The sequence below is a fragment of the Chiroxiphia lanceolata genome, chromosome 4, assembly GCF_009829145.1.
Source record: "Chiroxiphia lanceolata isolate bChiLan1 chromosome 4, bChiLan1.pri, whole genome shotgun sequence".
NCBI lineage: Eukaryota > Metazoa > Chordata > Aves > Passeriformes > Pipridae > Chiroxiphia > Chiroxiphia lanceolata.
The window spans coordinates 19,323,490-19,343,944 of record NC_045640.1 but is presented as its reverse complement, the minus strand read 5'-3'; the positions used below and the strand labels follow the sequence as shown (position 1 = coordinate 19,343,944).

At 39.9% G+C, this 20,455-nt stretch overlaps 1 protein-coding gene across 4 annotated transcripts in view; it reads left to right on the top strand.

Moving 5' to 3' along the window:
- The first annotated feature begins 328 nt into the window (after positions 1-328).
- The window catches only part of CCDC149 (coiled-coil domain containing 149), a 51,794-nt gene continuing 31,667 nt past the window's right edge, over positions 329-20,455 (top strand). For 2 of the 4 annotated variants that reach the window (XM_032685198.1, XM_032685197.1), the window contains exons 1-3: positions 1,392-1,547; positions 8,676-8,837; positions 9,372-9,410. In XM_032685198.1, the coding sequence (XP_032541089.1) occupies positions 1,500-1,547; positions 8,676-8,837; positions 9,372-9,410 (249 nt within the window). In that variant the 5' untranslated portion in view covers positions 1,392-1,499. Of the gene's footprint in view, positions 339-1,391; positions 1,548-2,016; positions 2,108-8,675; positions 8,838-9,371; positions 9,411-20,455 lie in introns of those variants that run through there. The other 2 variants (XM_032685200.1, XM_032685199.1) reach the window with 2 other exon arrangements.

Genomic DNA, 20,455 nt, shown 5'->3' with positions numbered 1-20,455 from the left:
TTTCAGAAATGGTTTTCTGTGAGGACATGCAGGATTGTGATATATCACACATGTGACAACATAAACCACAAAAAATATGAACAAAGAGGAAAGACAAATGTACTCTTTAGAGCATGAAAGTTACAGAATGCCTAGAGATGAGGAACAGCTAATATAGGAGGATATGGGTTACAAACTGGAGAAAATGTCTATGCTTGATTTATAATTTGCAGATAAAATATATAAACTTTCTAATTATCAAACTGAAGTTCCATACTAAAGCTGGCTGCTCTCCTGGACTTTTTATTTTTATTTTTATTTTTTTTTAATATGGAGATAACCACAGGTATTTATTAAACGTGATAATCTTCCATTCAAAGAGACCTCCTGCTGAGTTCAGATGTGACCTATGTTTCTTCCCAAATAAGCCGTCAAGCAAGCACCGGGAACAGAAAAGTTGGGAGTGGCGAGGCCAACATCCCTTGTTCAAAGGGATACGATGTTGTCAAAGGAGGCTCTCGAAGCCAGTTTAGAAAACAAAAGGACACTGTGCCTAGATACCAGAGCACAAACAAATCTTAACAGCGGGTAAATTGTGGTGAGCAATGAGGCATGCATATTTTAACATGTTGTCTTGTGCTGTTTGTGCTGTTATTTAAAACAAAGAGTACTTGTGGGTTAAACTGCTCAAATGCTCCATGCAATTACGCTTGCACTCTGCCTGGAAAACACTCGCGGTGTTAGGAGTACAATAAAAATCACCTGTTATGTGCCTCAGGGTAGATATAGTCCATGGGGATGGACGTTCCTTCAGCTCTGGCTGCAGAGGGTATGGCTTGAGCAGAGGGATCAGGAAGGGGGAGGAGCGTCCTGTGGGTGCCGTGCTTCGGTTTTAGTGCAGATGGGGAGTGAATGTCTGTGGTAGTGGGGTGAAAAAGAAGCTAGATCAAGTCCTGGGTCATTACTTTATTTACACCTCCGCGAACGGAGAACAAAGATCTGTGCCCAACGTGGGCAGTGTTCCACCATCATATTTTGAGAAAATGGTTTTCTATCTCCTTGTCCTGCTGCTGTGTCTTACCTTACACACGCAACATACGCGTGTACATAACTTGCAAGGGTTTTGTTACACATATATAGGAACAAAGTCTCCCTGATGTCCGCCGCCTCATCGACCAGACCTGACGGAGGCCTGGCTGTCCAGAGCCTGGGACAGCAGCAGTGCCCAGCTGTTACACTGGAGGAGCACGTCAGGAGAGGAGGGCCCTTCTCTGGGACACGCACCCGGACACTCCCGCACAGCCCTCGGCAGGTGCCGCTCAGGCCCCGCCGCTCTGCCCCGCGGACCGGCCTCCCTGCCCGGGCACCAGGGTCCGGCGCTGCCGGCGCTCGGCCGTGCGGAGCTCGGTCCCGGCGGGCAGGGCCGGTCGCACAGGCGGCCGCAGGCCCCGCCTCTCCCGCGGGCTGCTCGGGAAGGCCGGGGCGGGCGGAGCCGGTCGCCGACGCGGGCCGCCGGAGCCATGAGCTCCCAGCGCAGCGAGAGCGACTGGCAGGGGCTGCTGAGCGAGGTGAGGCGGCGGAGCGGCCACGGGCCGGGGCAGAGCGGCGGCAGGGCCCCGTTGCTCCCCGCGCCTCGGGGGAACTGCCGGGCCTCGGGGCTCAGTGGCCGGGAGGGGACCGGCCCGGGCCCAGGGGCGGTGACGGGGGGAGCGGCGGGCGGGAGGCACTGGGCTGTGCCGGGCACGGCTGCCGCTGGCCCTGCCCTGCTGCCGTCCCCGCCCCGCACGGCTGTGAGCGCCGGGAGAAAGGGCCCGAGAACCTCTCCGTGTGTTCCCAGCCCTGGGTCTGCGGAGAGCAGGTTTCAGGCGCTGAGGCTGCTGCTGGCTTGAAAGCGCCGAGGATTCACTGACCGAGGCCTCGGTCCCTTGCTGCCGCCGGCCCGGGGGAGCAGCGCAGCCCCGGTGCGGCAGCCAGGCTGGGTGACCGGGCTGTGCCCAGTGCCGTGTGCTCGTGCTTCACTTGAATCGCGTATGGAAGGGTGACAAAAGAATGTGATAGTGCAGTGGCCATGAGCTTCAACAGGTGGAGGATTTTCAAATTACAAGAATAGAAACTTTGTTGTCAAAAGGTAATAAAGATTACCAGGTGTTTAACGGGTGCACATTTTCATGTAGGATGAGTTACCAAACTCAAAACCGTTTGAGGTCAGTATAATTTAAAGGAGTGTCATCAAAGTAAAGTCTATTTAGTAGGAAAACTCATGAAGTAGGTTGGTGTTGCATTTCATTAATTTTGCATTACTATAAAAATAGTAGCTTTGTGTTTACATTAGCAAACAAAACTTCTGTGCCAACAGCATGGGCCTAGATAAACCTGTCTGCTGTCCTAGAGATGCAGGTGAATTCCTGTTTTCAGGAGGGCTTTGCCTCCCTTATATTATGTGAGCATAAGGCTTAAGGCCCTGACCAGTCAGAAACATGTTTGAGTTTAGGGTCTTGAATCTGTCACCTGTCCCGATGATTTCAGTGGGAGTTTGTGTAGGCCCAGATCTGTGCTAATACACTGCATCTAGAACTGGAGGCTGCTTATGCAAACACACAAAATGATTCAGAAGAAAGTGAAAGGTGCACTCTTAGCCGTATCCTGATTGTGCAGTGTTGCATCTGATGTCTCATTTCTCAAATGGAGTTTTATGTGGGGGTGGGGGTGGTTTCACATGGCAGTGAAGGGTAAGAGATAAAAGACTTTTTATATAGTTCAACCTAAAAACTTCCTCCTGAAATTGAACACTTTAGTTTAGGGCTTCCTAATTGTAGCAAAGTTAGATGATTGTGCTAAACTACAGTTTTCTCTCAGATACTTAAGCATACATATAATTTCTTTTTATCTGGAACAATTAGAGGCCTAGTGCTTTATATTCCATTTTTCTGCCCTTTCTCTCTGTTCCCACAGCAGGTTTACAACCTGTTTTTCTGCCGCTGTCAGATACAGGCTTCTCTCTTTTACCTTCCTCTTCCCTTGACTGTTAGTGATTCACTCCATGCAATTTACCCATTAACTCCAACATCCTGATGGGTCTGTGGCTCAGACTTCTGAAGTAACTTGGAATGAGTTTTTTGAATTTTCCATATCCCTGAGCGGTACAGAGCTTCTCAAGACCTCTTAGCTTCAGTGGCTGCTAGGTAATTTTAAGGTTTTTTCCCTGTGCATTTCATAAACATATTGAAATGCTTTCAAAATACAAGATAACACAGACAAGAAAAGACATGGTAGCTCTAAACAAACCCTCTTCCATTGCTGATGCTGGACAACTAAAACATAAGATGGGGTTAAAAATCTTGGTGTAAAAGACCAGCAGCTGGTGGGTTCAGATCTGTGGTCGCATTCTTTTTCGTTTACACAAGCCCAGTCCTCCAAGTTTGAAAGGTAGGAGTAATTTAAATACTTGTCAAAACAACTGTAATTTTTAAAAGTCTGGTATTGCAGGTGTTAAGAAAAATGGTAGGATGTGGTTTTGATACTTATATCTACTTGCACAAACACTTATACACACAGCATATATTTTTGTAGATTGTCTTTTCATTTTTCATTTGATAAAAAGAATACCTTTTTTTTGATCTGTTGCAGTCTTTTTCTATATTTACTCTTCCTTTTGAGTTTTGTTCCGTTTCAATGCTTTTTGATCTGTACCCTTTCATATGTCTTTCTCTGCTTTCATTATGCTCACCACTATCTTCTTGCTTGTTCTTTTGCCTCCATGTTTCTGTATTTTTCCACTTACTGTACAGCCACACACATTTCAGGCCTAGTGTGCACCTGGTACTCTGAAAAATCTTTGTACCACATGTACCTTGAACATTCTTTAAACTAACTCTGAATAGGATGGCGTAGGAAGGAATACTGGGACAAAGCCAACTTAGCAAATACTGAAGGACCAGAAAGAGTCATTGTTTCCACTGATCATTTCTCAAACTGGGTGCAAAAGAACAGGCTTTAAGAGCAAGAACCCACATAAATTTTACCCGTTCTTTAGGTGAGTTCATGTATTGGTGATGGATGGATATAAAATGTGAAGTACTCTGTTGGCACACCAGGTAATTTTTTGCTTGGACTCTGGGGTTTTATGTAACATTTATGTCACTGAATGACCCATGTTTAGGGTATTTAAAAGGTGGCGTAAAGTTGTAGGATGAAGACCTGGTCAATAACTGTTTGTTTGACATGAAAGAAACTTCAGTCGCAGCATTTGGAAAATGAAATGGAAATGGTAAAAGAGCTGACGCTGTGACTTACTGCGCTCCAGAATTCTCAGGAGCTGTGAGAGGGGTGCTGTGAAGACCTGCATGCTGGGCTTTTGGGCAAAAAAAACAAGTGCTTGCTTTTCATGTTGCCATGTTTCAGTTTGGACTAAGATACCCACAGGGATGTTGTGGAACAAACACAGAGAAATTAATGTAATCCAGTGCACAGCATACAAAACTTTTAAGGGCCGGGCCACATCAGAAAGTAGTGTTATTTTAACCAGTAAATTAGAGTAATTCCTACATGACCAGTGAAGATGATGTGGTGTAATATTGTCATCAGGGTAAGACATGGTGTTCTGAGGAGCTGCTTATATCATCAGTGAATGATACCATCCTGCTTTGTGTTTGAGCAGCTGGGAGGCAGCTAGTGAAGCAAGAGCTGGGCAGCAGGAAAAGCAGAGTTGATATGGTGGGATAGAACCAAGGTCACTGCATTTTTCTCAGGTTTTATCAGAGATGAGGACATAAGATGGCAGGCAAATGGCCAGCAATTTTGTATTTCTCTGGGTTTGAGTGCTTGACTTTCAGGTAAGTTGAACAGTTTAATCAGAAGTCAAGGGGAGCAATATTACTGAAACACAATCAACAAACATCCCAAATAATGAGATTGCAATACATTTTGAGACTTTTCAGTTTCCACAACAAAATTGCCTCCAAGAGTATAATGAGGAGAAATTTGATAAAACTTCAGACAATTCGGTAGCAGTTGGATCTCTTGTCCAAAAGGTGGTGAGTAGAGTTTTCCTGGTTTCTCAGCATGGTGGATGATAGGTTTCAAGGCACAGTGTGGTAGCCCTTCATAATTTAGGAGGACACAAGGCCCTGCAGCGTCAAGAGAACACAGAATATGATCCATAGTGATACTTTTAGTCTCAGAAAATTAGATACTTTCCTTGACATTAATTGCTATTAAATACCAAAGTATAGGGCAGTAATTTGTACAAATTAAAAAACAAAATTCTGATAGGTATTCAGTCTGTTTGTTGGTTTAAAAAAAGAAAGTCTAAAACCTTGACAGTGTTCCAGCCTCATCAGATTATTAGACCATGTCTACAACGTCATTAATGAGATCTACCCAGATTTGTCACTAAAAATAGCAATGGACAAATAGTAAGTGTTCAGTGTAGAGGGTCACCTTGGAGCAGTTACACTCTCCTGTAATGTCAGTCTCTTTTTTACTCAATTTCACTAAAGTAGGCTGTAAAGCAGTCCAGGCAGTAATGTAGGATGTCATATATATTCCTTTAATTATTGTCATCTTCCTCATAGCAATTATAATTTGCTTTATTGCAGATAATAGCAAATTGGTAGATGAAAGTCACTAGACAGATATGAAAAGTTGTCTATTGTAGCTTTTAGATTGAAGGTATAGCAGCTGGTTTTTGTTTAACCTTACTTTTTAAATTCATAGATTATTTTGTAACATTAGTTAAAAAGAAATAAAAGACCATTAGAATGTTTCATAGTAACTATAGTGCATAACAGAATTCATTAGTTTGTCTGACTGATAGACAGCACATGAGATGTAGGCTTTCCTTCAGTTGCAGAAGAAATCTCTATATGAATGAATGCCAGCAGCATCTACTGAATACTTTTTTCAGACTATTTGAGAAAATTTGCCTTATTGCTTGCATTGCTCCAAAAAGACTGTCACATTCCTATGTTCCTTTTGACAGCATACCAACTGTGTTACATGTAGTTGTCAATATAAAGGAAATTGTGTATGGGACTCAGTTGTTTTCCATTTCTGGTGTACAGTCATTAGGTTGGTTTGTGGCCATTATTGCTACATTTTTTTTAACACTTAGAAACATACATATCGAATAACCTCTCCGAGGTCTGTCTTTGTAAAATTTGTTTTTCCTTCAAAAATGGTAAGGGGAACTGCAAACATAGCTCTGTTGAATAACCAGGTTCCACAGACATGCATTGGCTTTGTTGTTTTTTGTACCATAAGCCCATGGAAAAAAATTATTACAATATTACTGCATTTCTTTGAGAAAATCAGTATATGCAAAAGGCAAGAATGGCTTCCAAAAGTCTTCTACGTGGTCATTTTTTAGTAAAATGCAAACAGTACATTGATGGGAGATGCCAACCCCCTTCTATCTGTATAGCACATCATCAGTATATAATTTGAACAAGGAGGACATAATTATTCCTTTTCATTTAGACCCTGAATGCAATTGCCCTCACAATCTGTTTATAGTTTGTTATCCACAGCCTAGTAGATAATGGAGAATTCCCTTGGCCCCACCAGTGCTGCTGTGAAAGGTGAAGCGTTCTTTTATACTCTGAATGTGTCTGTTGTGGAGGACTGTGACTCGTGGAAGAAGCAAGATTTGTTTGGTGCTAGGTCTGTTTTTCCTGCCTCATAAGTACTGGGTTTTGTAGTCTTAACCATATGCTCTAGTTCACTTCTGACTGTCATACACTCCTTCATACACCAGCAATGGAGGCAATGCTTGGAGGCACCTGCTGGCGCTGTGGGTGTATTAAGGTGAGATGTTTGACTTCTTTCCACTCCCATTGTGTACATTGCATAGGTGTTGGCTGATAGGCCAGCTGAATTCTTCCTGCTGGTTAAAGGAACAGGACAGGCTACTTGGTTCAGGGCTTTAGGCTGTTGGGGTTTTTTGAAGTGATTGTGAGGTTTGCTTTTACTTATTTTTATTTGCAATTACTCTATCAGATTGTTAGTATTTGAAAACAATGTAGTGAAGGCATATTTTAGAATTACTAAGACATTGGATGAAACTGGAAATAGAAGAAGAGAGATTGTCAGAGGTAACTATTTCACTGTGAGGGAAGGAATTATTTTATCAAGTTCGAAGCAGTTTACCATGTCACTATATTCACTTGCTGACAATATTAAAGTTTAGCTTCTGATACCTTTCAGTGCTTTATCAGGGGATTTGACATTTGTGTAAGGTATCAGTAAGGACATAAGTACATAGGTACAGTTGCCTTTGTTGATGCCAAGGCATCATAATCCAGAAAATTTATGGCAGGATTTCAACTTCAGTATTACCAGAAATAAACTTAAGCCAAGGTGGAAGTGTCCTTTTTGAGATTTCAAATCCTTCTTGGAATTGCTTTTCTCATTCCCTTCCCACTTTTTTGCAACTAAGCATTTACCATTTTTGGAAAAGGTTGGCTGTACTAATATACGAAACTCACTTTTCCCTTTTTCTTTGACTTGAAATTGAGGTTAACAAAGTTAATTCCAAGCAAGTAGTACATACAAATAATGATTTCTGTCCCAAAGAACAGCACTGACTTGAAAGTACGGAAGTGCTGATGCTCTTGCTTTGTGCAAGAGCCCATAATGACAAAGTATTCTTGTCAGAGGATATAATGAAACTATAAATTGTTTTCATGACTGCCGTGGTATTTGGTCTCTTGCAGAAAGTATTTAGTGCCATGTTGTATGTCAGTAACATCAGAAATAGAAATAAATGCTTTAGCGTGAGCAGTGTCCAGTGATGGGTGAGAATAATCTGCTGATTGAACATCACGTTAAGGGAAAGAAGTTACCTGAAAATTCTGATAGGTAACACTGAGGATGACATACACGTTACTCTCTTCCTCTCAATGGGGAAAGGCAGCAAAGCACATCAGACTAATGCAGAACACCTTAGATTTGCAAGTTCTGCTCTGCTTTGTGCATGAGCCCTGCACATGAAAGGCGGTGGCTGGAGGGGAAGGTTCACCTCTCCCTTCCCTCCCCATTTAGGTGTTTGCAGCATTCTTCCATTATTTCCTATTCTTTTGCCTCAACAAGCACATGCCTGTAGTATCACACAGCAATTAAGTTTCTTTTACCTGTGTCAGCAGGGTGTCACACTGTAATCGTTTCAGATTCAAGGTAAATTTGATTACTGCTCAAGCTACCCCTTCTCCTGTAACATGGTCCCATTTCAGTGTTCAGAGCCCAAGGGACACTGCTGGTAGTGAGGAAGAGGAGGGCAGTGGGAAATGAAGTGGGAAGGGCTGGTTCCTGCCTGAGAGCTGGGTATTGTGAACACAAGTAGAAAAGGGAGTTTGCAAGTGCTTCTTCCTTCTGGCAGCCTTCCCAGGGCTGCTGGTCAAATTGCAAGGCTCCTCATACTACTGCATGTGAGGAAAAAGAGGAGAAACTCGAATTGCAAAGTTTTTCTAACTCACAGTCGTCAGGTGAATGTGTAGCCTTACAAATTATTTCAGGCTTCCAATACAACAGATATCTTTCCCGTGATTATTGTTAATAAGCTAAGATGACTTGTGGCAGACAGACTTTGATCTTGTGCAGAGTCTTCCTCCATTCTTTTAAGAGAACTTGAGCCTTTTGTATGCAGTACTGGCTGGGGTAGAAATGGCTTGTTACATTTATGGTTTTTTTCTCTTTTGCAGTTTCTGGTGTGCAAAAGGAAGCTTGAAAGTAAAAAGGAGGCATTGCTAATCCTTTCCAAAGAGCTGGACACCTGTCAACAGGAAAGAGACCAGTACAAGCTTATGGCCAACCAGTTACGGGAACGACACCAGTCTCTGAAAAAGAAGTATCGGGAGCTGATTGTAGGTTGTTCTTTATGAACGCTGTATAATTGGGGGACAAAGTTGAACCTCAAAAAAAATGGAAAGAAGTCTATAATAACTGCTGAAAAAATGTTTAGGTACTTGTTTACAGTAGTCCTGCAGCTGTTCAGCCCTGATCATATTATTACTCATTTGTTCTGCATTGATGAGGTAGTGCTTATTGTATAAGACACAAAAAGACAGTGCGTGCTCTGAAGAAATTACTTTCAGTCATAATTCTATTTAAGAACTGACTGCAGTATTATTATTCCACAGCAACTTAATGTACCATTATGAAAAATAGTTCAACATTAGTTTGTAATGACCTGCTGTTCTAGAAGTGAAAACGAATCCTCAACCTTAGAAATCTTTTGGAGTTGAAGTCAGTATTACTGGTATTCATCAGTAGTATTTTAGAAACAATTTTGATAGCATTTTAGTTAAAATACATGTTTTAAAATTTGATCCACAGAGTTAATATAGTTGCTGGTTTGAGAAATAAGTTGCCAACAGAATATGTCCATTTATTTGTAGGATGGGGATCCATCGCTTCCACCTGAAAAGAGGAAACAGGTAGGATTTATTTTTCAGTTGATGTTATTTATCTGCTACAAAAGTGCTTTGCAAAAGAGTAAAAATATTAACTAAGAAATCTGGTAAATCTGGTAATCTGTCTATTGAAAAGCTTAGTCTTTAAGCTGTGACTTCTATTTTCTCTTCACGTTTCACTCTGAAATACCTGAACTATCATTAATTAGAATATATGTCTATATTTCATGTTCACCTGAGACTGAAATTGGTCAGTGTACAGAGATTGCTCTCCTTGTTTTTTATCCTTCTGTATTGAGTCCTAAAATGGATTTGTGACAGGACTTTTCATACTGAAAAGTAATCTGGGAATGCATTGTCTGCATTCCATAGTTGTTAATTTATTGTTGTAAGTGCTGTTTTCCATTAAGTATTCTCCCAGGCCACTTGGACTCAATGAGTTATAAATGCTAAAACAATGATAATTGCATTTTATTGTTCCCCTGAAAAACTTTTTGCCTGCTTACATGCATTTTTGTTCCTTGATATTCACGTAGTGTGTCCCTGTTGTGGAATGTTGGTTGTCACACTCTTAAAATTATCTTAATTTTTAGAGAAAAACACAATGTGTGGAGCAGGGAGATGAGGACAATCTAAAAGAACAAAAGTTGTTGCTGTAATTGCTAGTCCTGAAACTCTTCTAACTATGTTTAAAACATGGTTATTACATTCTCTTAATGGATCAGTAGCTTTACTTATCATCCTTTTCCTGGGAGTTTGCATATAGTTCTTGCTATTTTCTTAAAATTTAGGGCTTAGGGTTTTGGTTGGTTTAAACTAAACTTCCAGAGGCAATATAATTACTGCTTCAGGCACTTAAACAAATAGCTGCCAAGAAGTCAGTGGCTCAGTGTAGAATCATTTAACTTCCTCATTATTTAGCATAATTTATTTGCAATTCTGGTATTTCAACAGAATTCTAATAAAAGTTTATGACTAGATATGTTTGTGCATTCTCAGTGTTGCTGAGGAATGTACAATTGAAAGGAAGAAAACCAAGGCACTCTATGGATCATTACAGAGATAAGTAGGAAGGGAGATTTACCATTTCATAGATGTTGTTCTAATTAATCTTTCATCTTCCAAAACAAATAAAACAGACATTTGTTTCTAAAATACTAGCCAGATTTGGTCAAAGTTCAGAAGCTGCAATTATATTAAGTGTTGGAGATTTGTTTTACCATGGCGAGTGCCTGGAAAGCGATTTAATAATCTGCCTAGGAGTTTTGGTGGGTTTTTTTCTGAGGAAGTTATGTATTCATGCTAGATAGCAGTGAAAGGAAGAAAATCTTGTCTTCAAATGGGGTCATTGATAGGTTTCCCCCAGGAACAATATATGCTTTAGGTTGTACAGTAATAGACTGTTAGTGCACTTCCTGAGTTTTCATTTTCCTGAGAAGTGCGTCTGTAGCATACAAGGTGGGTAACCTAGAGTAGTTAGGGCAACTCTTTTGAAGAAGAGTATAGTTTTGCTTTGAGAAATGCATCAGAGAATAATAAAAGAAAGTTATGAATATTTTTCCATTATTACCGTACATACATTTTTTAGCATTTTCTCACCTAAGAAAGAGTGAAGTCCTCTGTGCCCTTTTGTGCTTCTTTCATCCCCGTTTTGCCCAGAACCCTAGCTTCCTGCTGGGAGAAGTTTGTCATCTCAGTCAGTTTATGACAAGAGATCTTGATCCTCCAATGAATTTTGTGTGACACAAAGGTGCATGTTTTCATGGTCAGGAATGAGATGAAAACATAATATGCTGACCAATTTGCTGTGTGTTGTGTTTGTTTGCCACAGCTGAGAAATTATTGCTGAAATTTCAATCTAGAACTTAAATGTAATAGGTGGGTTGGAATTCCTACTGCCTTCTCCTTCTTGTTTTTATATTTCACCTTTATTGTCAATTATGCTTTGTGACTGCTTAAAATGTCTTGTTTTCCACACTGTGCCTTCTCATCCTGTTTTGCAATACAGAATCTTCATCTTTTTTGTGAAACTATCATGTAACCAGGCATTTTCTGTTGGCAACTAACCGAACTAACACTTTTAGAATTAAGTGTTACTTTAAGGTATCTTAATATGCAGTGCTCTGCAGTGTTTTCCCTCTCGAAGTTGTATTTGCATCTCTGATCTTTTCCAATCTAAACAACCCTATGATTCTGTGGTGATTCTATCCAAAGACTGCTCTGTGTGTATTGCCTTCTGCCAACCAGCAAAGAAAATGAGAAACTGTGCTACTGAAATCTCTTTTCCTACAGTAGGTGTTTAACCATTACTGTTTTTACCATAGCTTGTGAACTGTCAGTGCTTTCCTAGCCCCTTGTGCCAAACACTCTCAATTAAATGCTGTGGTTGAAGGTAGTTTTTTATGTCTTGTGGTGTCAGGTGTAAGGTTGTTTTTTGGTAAGTAGTGGAGAGGTGAAATGTTTCAGAAAGATAGGAATAACGAAGAGTGGTTTTTATGTTAAAATTCACCAGAGATGGTAAACAACAGACACTCCCCATTTTGAAAGACATGTTAAAATATTGTTCTGTCTACATAGCCTCTGTTGAGCATCCTATATAAATAGAAATTCTACCATTCTGCAGTGATATATATTTATATGCATTAGCTGTGATACAGGACATTTTATTGGCAATTTACTAGACGTCTGTTGGCCAGTGTTGCCACACTGGGAAACTTAAAGAAAAAAACATAGTTAAGATTTCTAACTTGATATATACTGCCTATTATTTTCATCTACGTTGCTTAAATTTTCAATATACCTTCAGTTTGGGAGAAACTTTGCCATTGGAATAACAGATCAGTGAACCTTTGACCTTCTATGTGAAATGGAAGTTCTTTTAATACAGATGAGATCTTTTCAATAAACAAAGGTGAAATAAAATGCATGTTTAGGAAAATGACTGTGCTGAGCCACAGTCCTAAATATGCTTTGCTTAATTTGATCTCAGTGAGACCAATCAGTTGGAGAAAATGGGTTTGCACTGGGTCTGTGTGTCAAGAATAAAGCTGCAATGCATATGTTCACTGGTGAGGCCTTATATTTGTATTTTAAATGTATAAGGAATCAAATTAAATAGAACTAAACATTTCAAGACCACAGAGTGGTTGAGGTGGGAAAGCAGCTCTTGAGATTAACTAGTCCAATCCTCTTGCTCAAACAGTACCACCTAGAGTAGGTTGCCCTGGACCATTTTCAGTCTGGTTTTGATTATCTGCAAGGATAGAGACTGCAGAGCCTCCCTGAGCAACCTGTTCCAGCGTTTGAGCACTCTCACAGAAAAAAGAGGGAGGGGACGGTGTTCAGATACCTGCAGGTATTGAAGTAGCTAAAATCGCTCTTGAGGACCAGGGCCTGTGAATGTGAAGCTTCTTCCAGTTGTGTAAAGAAGGCCTTATCTACTGCTTCCTGATCTAGAGCAGATACCCAGTACAACAGCATATTGATCTGCCCACAAATCTTGACCCAAAAGCTCTCAGCTGACTTCTGACTTGTCCAAAGGCAGGGCTTCATGCATTCCAGCTACTCTCTCAATAAAGGGCAACACCCTTTCTCACCTTCTTGCTAAAGAGTTTGTATCCCTCCATCACAGCACTCCAGTTTTGTGAGCTATCATACCATTACTGCATGATCTCAATGAGATTGTAACTCTGTAACTGCACACAGTCTTCCCCATGCTGCATGCATTGGAGACCTCTGAGGGGCATCCAAGTGTGCTGGTTCTGTGCTGCTTGAGAACTTTCCCACAAGGCTGTTCTGTGGGAACTTCCTTCTCTACATGCCTATGGTCAAAGGAATTACACTTCAGCTCAGTTTCTTTGTGAATTGCTATGTCCCTTCTCTTCCCATCATCCCAGCCTCTTGATTTGTCTACCCTATCCCAAGTTTCCTTATTCCCTCCCACATAATTTTTAGAGTAAAGCTCTCCATATGAAGTTGGTCGGCCTATTGGCAAAGATCCTTTTGCCTCATGTAGTGAAGTGGATCCTATGTCTCCCAAGCAGCTGTTGAGCCTTAGAGGGGTCCCATGGTCGTAGAACCATCTTTGAGGCTTCTAGTACTGAGTCTCATAACATAGTGATGGCATGGTCCTAGTACAGAGCACAGCTTGATAACTTATCTCTGGTGAGGCAAAAACTCTCACCAGAGAACCTCCATGCATCGTTCCTGAAGGTCATGATCCTTAATGCTATAGTTATCCATAGGTGTCCCAAGGGGATTAATTTAAAATCAAGACTCTGACTGTTCAAGGGGCATTGATATCACAGCAGCATGGCACCCACTCACTGAGATGTTGGTCAGACAGTTTGTTTACTGCTAATGAGTAAGTCCACGAGCATGGCTTTTTGGGGCAAGTGCAGCATCAGAAGGACCAGAGGTTCCAGACAGGAGTATGTTGTGACATACCATAAACTGACCCATTTTGATCCTTTTCACTTCCAGATTCTAAGTCACTGTACTCAGCTGTCACAATTTACTTTAAAAAAAACTTCAGGGATTAATTTATCACTTTTCTTTCTTTTCTTTTTCTTTCTATCACATCATCATTACTAGTGTGACCATTTCGTGTTAATTAATGAATTCAGGAAGTTTTGCTAGCCTTGTGCTAAGGTGCAAAAGCTGCATTCAGAGTTGTATGAGATAAAATTTTCAGATAAAATACACTACAGGGTAAGCGATCATTTTGTATTTATCTCACAGTTGTGCTGTGATGATTAATGTGATTTCCTCTTCTTTTCAAAGGGATTGAAGATGAAAAACGTTATGCATGTGCCCAGCTTAGACCTTTGAGCTTTACTCTGGTTTATAGGTGCGTGTGTTTGACTCCCATAGTGAGCAGTTGGAAAACAGACATATTGTTTGCCCTTGCAACACATAGAGCAGTATTCTCATGGATTTCAAAATGTACCTGCTCCAAAAGCATAGCCAGTAGAGAGAGTTTGTTTTCTGGACACTGAAATTTGCTGTTCCGTTGATCAGAGCAGGTGGCAGTACGCAAAACCTAGAACTTGTTAGCTATGCTAGGAGTCAGGCTTTGTGAAGTGACACTGTTGTTTCTTCAACAGATAGGTTTTACAGTAAACAGAGAATCATAGAATCATTTAGATTGCAAAAGATCTCTTAAGACCATTGAGTCCAACCATTAACCTAACACTGCCAAGTCCATCACTAAAGTCCAGGAGAGAAGGTTAGGAGAGAAGAAGTGCTTATTCTCATAGATGTGATAGTCCCTCGTCAAAATTTGGAGTGCTGTTCAGACCTGATGTGTACAACAACCTCTCTTCTGATTGCTGGGTCTTATCTTAATGAACTAGAGAGACACTTTTTCACACCCCTACACCTGAGTACTCTCGACAAATATCCTGTTAATTAATCATTCAGAATGTTTAAGATATTTTGATTCTTATTGTGCATTATCTCAAAGTTTAAGATGCCCTGAGGGTCTCAAAGCAGCTAAAATATCTCTGATAAAACAAGCCAATGATGCTATCTTTCTTCTATCCTACTGTAGTAGTCTTTTTGTAAGCACAAATTAATTTCTCTTTGATTGTGTTTATCTGCCATCAGCAAAAACTTGATGACTATATGAAGTATGAGGGGACAGAAATATGTTTTTGAACATTCACAGTGAAGGAGCTTCTGCCAGTTTCTCATGACACTGGTGATTCATACTGACAGCCTGGGTTGCCACTTATGTGTGTTAACAAGTTGTTTTGCAAAAACTGGCCTCGTAAAGGAGTGTGTAGTTGATATTATCTTTATTAGGTTTGTCAGGCTCCAGCAAATGCTCTAGGTCTATATAGGCAGTGTTTGGTCTTGTACAGCACTATCCTAATCTAACACAGTGAAGACTGGTTGAAAAGGAGGGGAAAAGTATTTATTTTATGTGTACTCCTAAAATGTTTTTTTGGTTCTATTAGTTGGCTCTACAAAAATTCCAGTTGCTGAGTTTCTTGAATGTATGTGAGCGTGAGGAGGTCCTTCTTCCTTTGCAGAGCCTTATCAAGTTTTGACTGGTATATTTCTATGGTGGGATTTCTGCCTGGTTCTCAGAGCAGCAGATACTCAGAGGAGTGACTGCTTGGCAAGGCTTTGATTTTTTGCTGTTGTTTTTTGGTGGGAAAATATGAGCCATATCAAGTGTGTTTTGTACAGCCCAGGACCTGTAACTTCAAAAGTCTTCTTTACGTGGTTTTTCAACTTAAAGAGAAAAATACAACAATTTTGGAATTTTATTGCAAGGAAGCTAGTGCTAGGGCATGTCATAATTCCTCTGTCTTGGAGTGAACAGTTGTAGTTGGTAAGGAAAGCAAACTTTTCTGTGTTTATTCAGCCATTACAATCATATGAATGCACTGGAGGAGAAGCTGCTCTTAAATTTGCAATAAGCAACACCCATCAGGTGTGCTTAATGTTTCATCAAACTTTTTTTTCTGTCAGCCCTATAATTCAGTGTTCTTCTTTGTTTGGAGGTGTGGCTGAAACAAACAGAGAAAACTGTAAACTGCAGTATAGGAATGCTTGTTTATATTTAAAAATACTTTTAAACTGTAAAGGTATGTTGGAAGATTCCCCCTCTTCCTTCCCCCTTGCCAAATTGCTTTTTCAGGCAGTACCCTAAAGGCAAAAAGTCCTTTTTTTTTTTTTTTAATGTCAGATAAGATTTATGTGCAAGAGAATTGAGAGCTATATTAAAGATTGTTACTATCCATCATTCTTAAAGTGGTGTGAAGAAAAATAACAGTGTGTATGTATAGCTATATTTGCAAAATTGTTAAAGGAGCCAAATTCAAGTGTAGTGCATAATGCCAGCAATGACTATTTGGAGTTACTTTTTTTTTCTCCTTCTTCTTGAGTCATTGGTCAGTAGTGAGCAAAGATCTGTTGCTGCCTGACAGGTATTCACTGGCTTATGGTAATAAATATTTATATATTTTTTTGGTCAGTAGTTTTGGATGCTCATCTGTAGCGAAATGTAAGGTCCTCTTTCACCTTCTATGCCAAAAAATGTTCTTGGAAAATTTTAATAAAGTCTGACTGGAAAAGGATGAGGTCTAGATCCCATCCCACTGAATCTTTCTCTCTGTGGTCTGTTCTGATCTGTGGTGCTTTTTCCCCTATGTAATAAAGGTGGGCACTTCCCACTCAGCATTCTCACATCAGTCTTTTTCTCCTTTCTTCCTAAGTTCTGGTGGGATTGTTGGCTATGGTTGCACTTGCTTTTGGTCAGAAGAAAAAGGGATATGGGAACAGTTTCCTATGTCTAGCACTGCAGTGGAGGTTTGGACTGTGCTCAAATCATGGTTCACTGGGAGGATGGTCATGCACTTGAAGAGGCTCCCCAGAGAAGTGACCATGGCACCCAGCTGGGAAGAGTTCAGGGGGCATCTGGACAACACTCATAGTCATATAGCTCAGTTTTAGGTAGTCCTGCGAGGTGGAGGAAGTTGGACTTGATGATCCTTAGGGGTCCCTTCCGGCTGTTCTATGAGCCTATGATAAATACAACCTTCCCTTGATGGGTGGATGTAAAACAAAATCTTGTCATGCTGCAGAGGCTCCAGAGTACCCACCAGAAATTGAATGTGGATAGAGCTCTGGAAGATTGTCTGATACAGGATAATTAATCAGAGACAGGAATGAAGCAATGTGTAGTGTTTGAAACAGTTGCATTGATAGAGGGTAGGAGAAACAGTTTCCACTGCTGCAGATTGTTGCAGAGGGAAGACAAGATGAGCTAGCAGAAAGGTGTTCATGTGTGGGTTTTTCCCTGTTTTTACCCAGGGCTCAGAAACCTCTCTTTGTCAGTACTTTAGAGTTAGTTTTACATAGTATGAGTGAAAGAAGTAAAGTCTTTGACAGTTTCAAGAGGTTTTTTTAAGGCTTCACCTTAAATCAAAATAAACTGTTGAAGAAATTGAGTCTAGAGAAGCTGAATTTGGCTAATTTTCAGGGAGTTGTTGTCTGTTGCACAGACCAACATAAATGATATGAGCTTTATTTTCTGCTGAAGTAACTTGTCTTGAATTTCTAAGTGAATTCCGGGTTTGTTCTATGAATATTGAAAAGAAGTTGCCAAGTGGAAAAATGAATTGCCTTTGTCCTTGCATAGATTTCTCCCCTTTCCTCAAAAAATAAATAGTTGCAGGTTCGCGAAGCCGGTCCTCCATTGTTAGTTTTATCATCTTTCAACCATATGGTATGTTTTCTTATATATGCCAAAGAAATGGTACCAAGTCCAGGTGTTGTTGAACATATCCTCTTGGCTGGCTCTCTTTAAGCCCAGTAGAGCACTTTCGAAAAATCAAATATTTCTCCTTCTATCCACATCTCACCGAGAGCTTTAATGAGGTCTTGCCAAAACCTTTAAAACTCGGAACAGTCTAAATTATACACTGTATGGAACCTCTAAGCCAGAGAAATGAGTAATTGCTGGAGACTACTTCTGTGACATAGCTTGGTTGTTTTAGTTTAACAGAAGTATAATACAAGCCTTGCAGTAAGGAGCCAGTCTATACTTAGCTCATTGTAATGCTCTTGGCATGCTTAAACAAGGCTGGTTTATTTTGGTGTCTAAAATTCTTCATTTAAAGTTTCTTCCAAAATCTCTGTCTCAAGTATAAAGGTTTTTGTCATGTTAAGTCATTTATATGACTGACAAATAAAATTCAGCATAGAATTGCAATCCCAGAGAAATGATTTTAAAGGAAATAAATCAGAGCAGGAAGATTTAGTATAGGCATGGTAATGCCTTTCCTGCAGTTACTGGGAGCCAGGTTTTGACTACAGATGCTAAAATCCTGGTGGTGTGGTTGTAAACACTGATTAGTGAGATTGAGTTCTTTCCAGGTGTTGAAATTACATGTGCTATTGCAGTGTTAGGAGTTGTTCCAATTCATCATAAAAAGGGACTTTATAAATAGAAGTGTTTCAGAGAAGTTTGTGCAAATCATGTTCCTTTTAACTAACTCAGGCTTTATTGAAAGTCAGCTTCCTTAAAAAAAACTTAAAAAAAATTGCATCTAAGCAGTAGCCGTAGATACTTCAGTTTAAATACAATTTCGTGCAAACATGGGTCCTTTGTCTTCTTTCTTTTAGAGAGCCTTTAAGAAGTACCTTTAAAACCATTGATCGAATGTGTTCTGAAGATCCTTTATTTATTCATTGTGTAAATGGCTATTACACATTTGTTTATCATGTACAGAAAAAAATCATTCCACTAAAGCATACTTGAGAAACCTTTTGCATTGCTTGAATGGTTGTTGTCTTGAAAATAAAATTAGAGGCAGCTTAGTTTTGGTCCTGTAGTTGACTATTTATGGGGGAGGGGCGTTGCCATTACACTCTTTTTCCAAATTATGTATTATTTGCAGTCTTCACATTTGTCAGTAGTTTTAAAAATGCTTTAAACTGTGGGAGATTTACCTTGCTTTCTTCTGAACTTTTGGTCTCAATGTATTGGAAGTACAGAACTGGAAGTACAGGCTTGTTGTTCATCAAATAGGATGTGTCAGTTTCTCAAGTTATTTTTCGTATTTAAAAGTTTGAAGCTATTGCTAATTTAGACCAACTGGAATGTGGAGTTGGCTTCTTCATATACTAGTGTACAAAAATTACAGTTGATTATAGTTTAATAGTCTAATCCTGCAAATGGTCAGATGCATGCATGGCTGTGTTCATGTCAATATCCATGTTAATACATTCATCCTAATATTTCTCTTAAATATAAAGCAAGACGTGGAAATAACAGTTGTTAGTAGACAAGGGGGCAGATTGCAGTAATGGCTATTAGATACCTTGTTGGTTTGATAGTGTATGAGTTGTAAAGATAAAGCTCACAAAAACATCCCAGGAGACTGTCAAGCGGTAGTGAGAATGACTGGGTAAAAGAGCAAGACTGAAAAAGAGAGAGAGTTATCAGAACAGAGAAATGGGGGAGTTGGAAGAGAAGCAGAGCAAGTGGGAAGTAGGGAATCTAAAACTGAATCTAAAATACCATGAAAGAGCTAGGAACAGCCAGTTGATGCACTGGCCTCAAATCCAGGGAGTACATGGAAGGGTAGCTCAGAGATACTGACTTATAAGGTTTACCAAGTCATGCTTAGAAGATCTAGAAATTCTTTTTTAATTTCTTTTTATACTTTTGAGATTTATGGCAATGGATGACACACAGAGCTGTCCATAGGCAATGTCTTGAAAGGCTGCACCTTAGCCACTATGATTAGAACTCTCTAATGATGACATGTTGTCAGTAGGCTTTTCCTGTCTTGAGTCAATGCATGTGTATTTGTGAGACATTGTTAGGATAAAATACAATAAATTTATCTGTAGTATTTTCTCATTTTCATATATCATAAAAAGGAAAGGAAGAGATTGCATTTATTTTTTGGTAGAGATCAAACTGATGGAATTTAATTGTTAAGTTATAGACCAGACTGCTTGCCCTGCTAACTTAGTAGGTTAATGTGAATGATAACTTTTGACCTGATTATTTGGAGGATGATGGTGGTGGTGTTTCTTTTTAAGTTCTAGCTTTCACTTCTATTTTTCAAGAATCTGTGCTAGCTAACAACACAAATCAGGTCACATTTGAAGTTTTGTGCTACTAGATATCCATGGTACAGGGGCAGGGACTTTGGCCGACATCCTCTTAACTGGCTAGGAATCTGCTCTAAACATGTAAGGAATTTAATTGTATCATAGTTATTTCTCAGCTGTGCCTTTTGTCTAATTATATGCAAGTTAAAACTATTATTTTGGCAGCTTTGTATAAATATTGTCTAAGTAACTCTGCATTCTGTTCTTCCTACCAGCCAAGATACTGGAACTAGCATAGATGTTTTTGCTTTGTCTTGTTTGGGGTTTGTGTGCTGTGCTGGAAGTCTGTATCCCCACATACTGTTTGTATTTTCTATTAAAGATAAAGGAACCCAGGTGACTTTTGTTGTTTTCTCTCTAATGAAGCATGAAGTCTGGGTACCAACAACAATAAAAGTAAAGACTGTTGGCAGTTAAGAAGTAATTCTAGG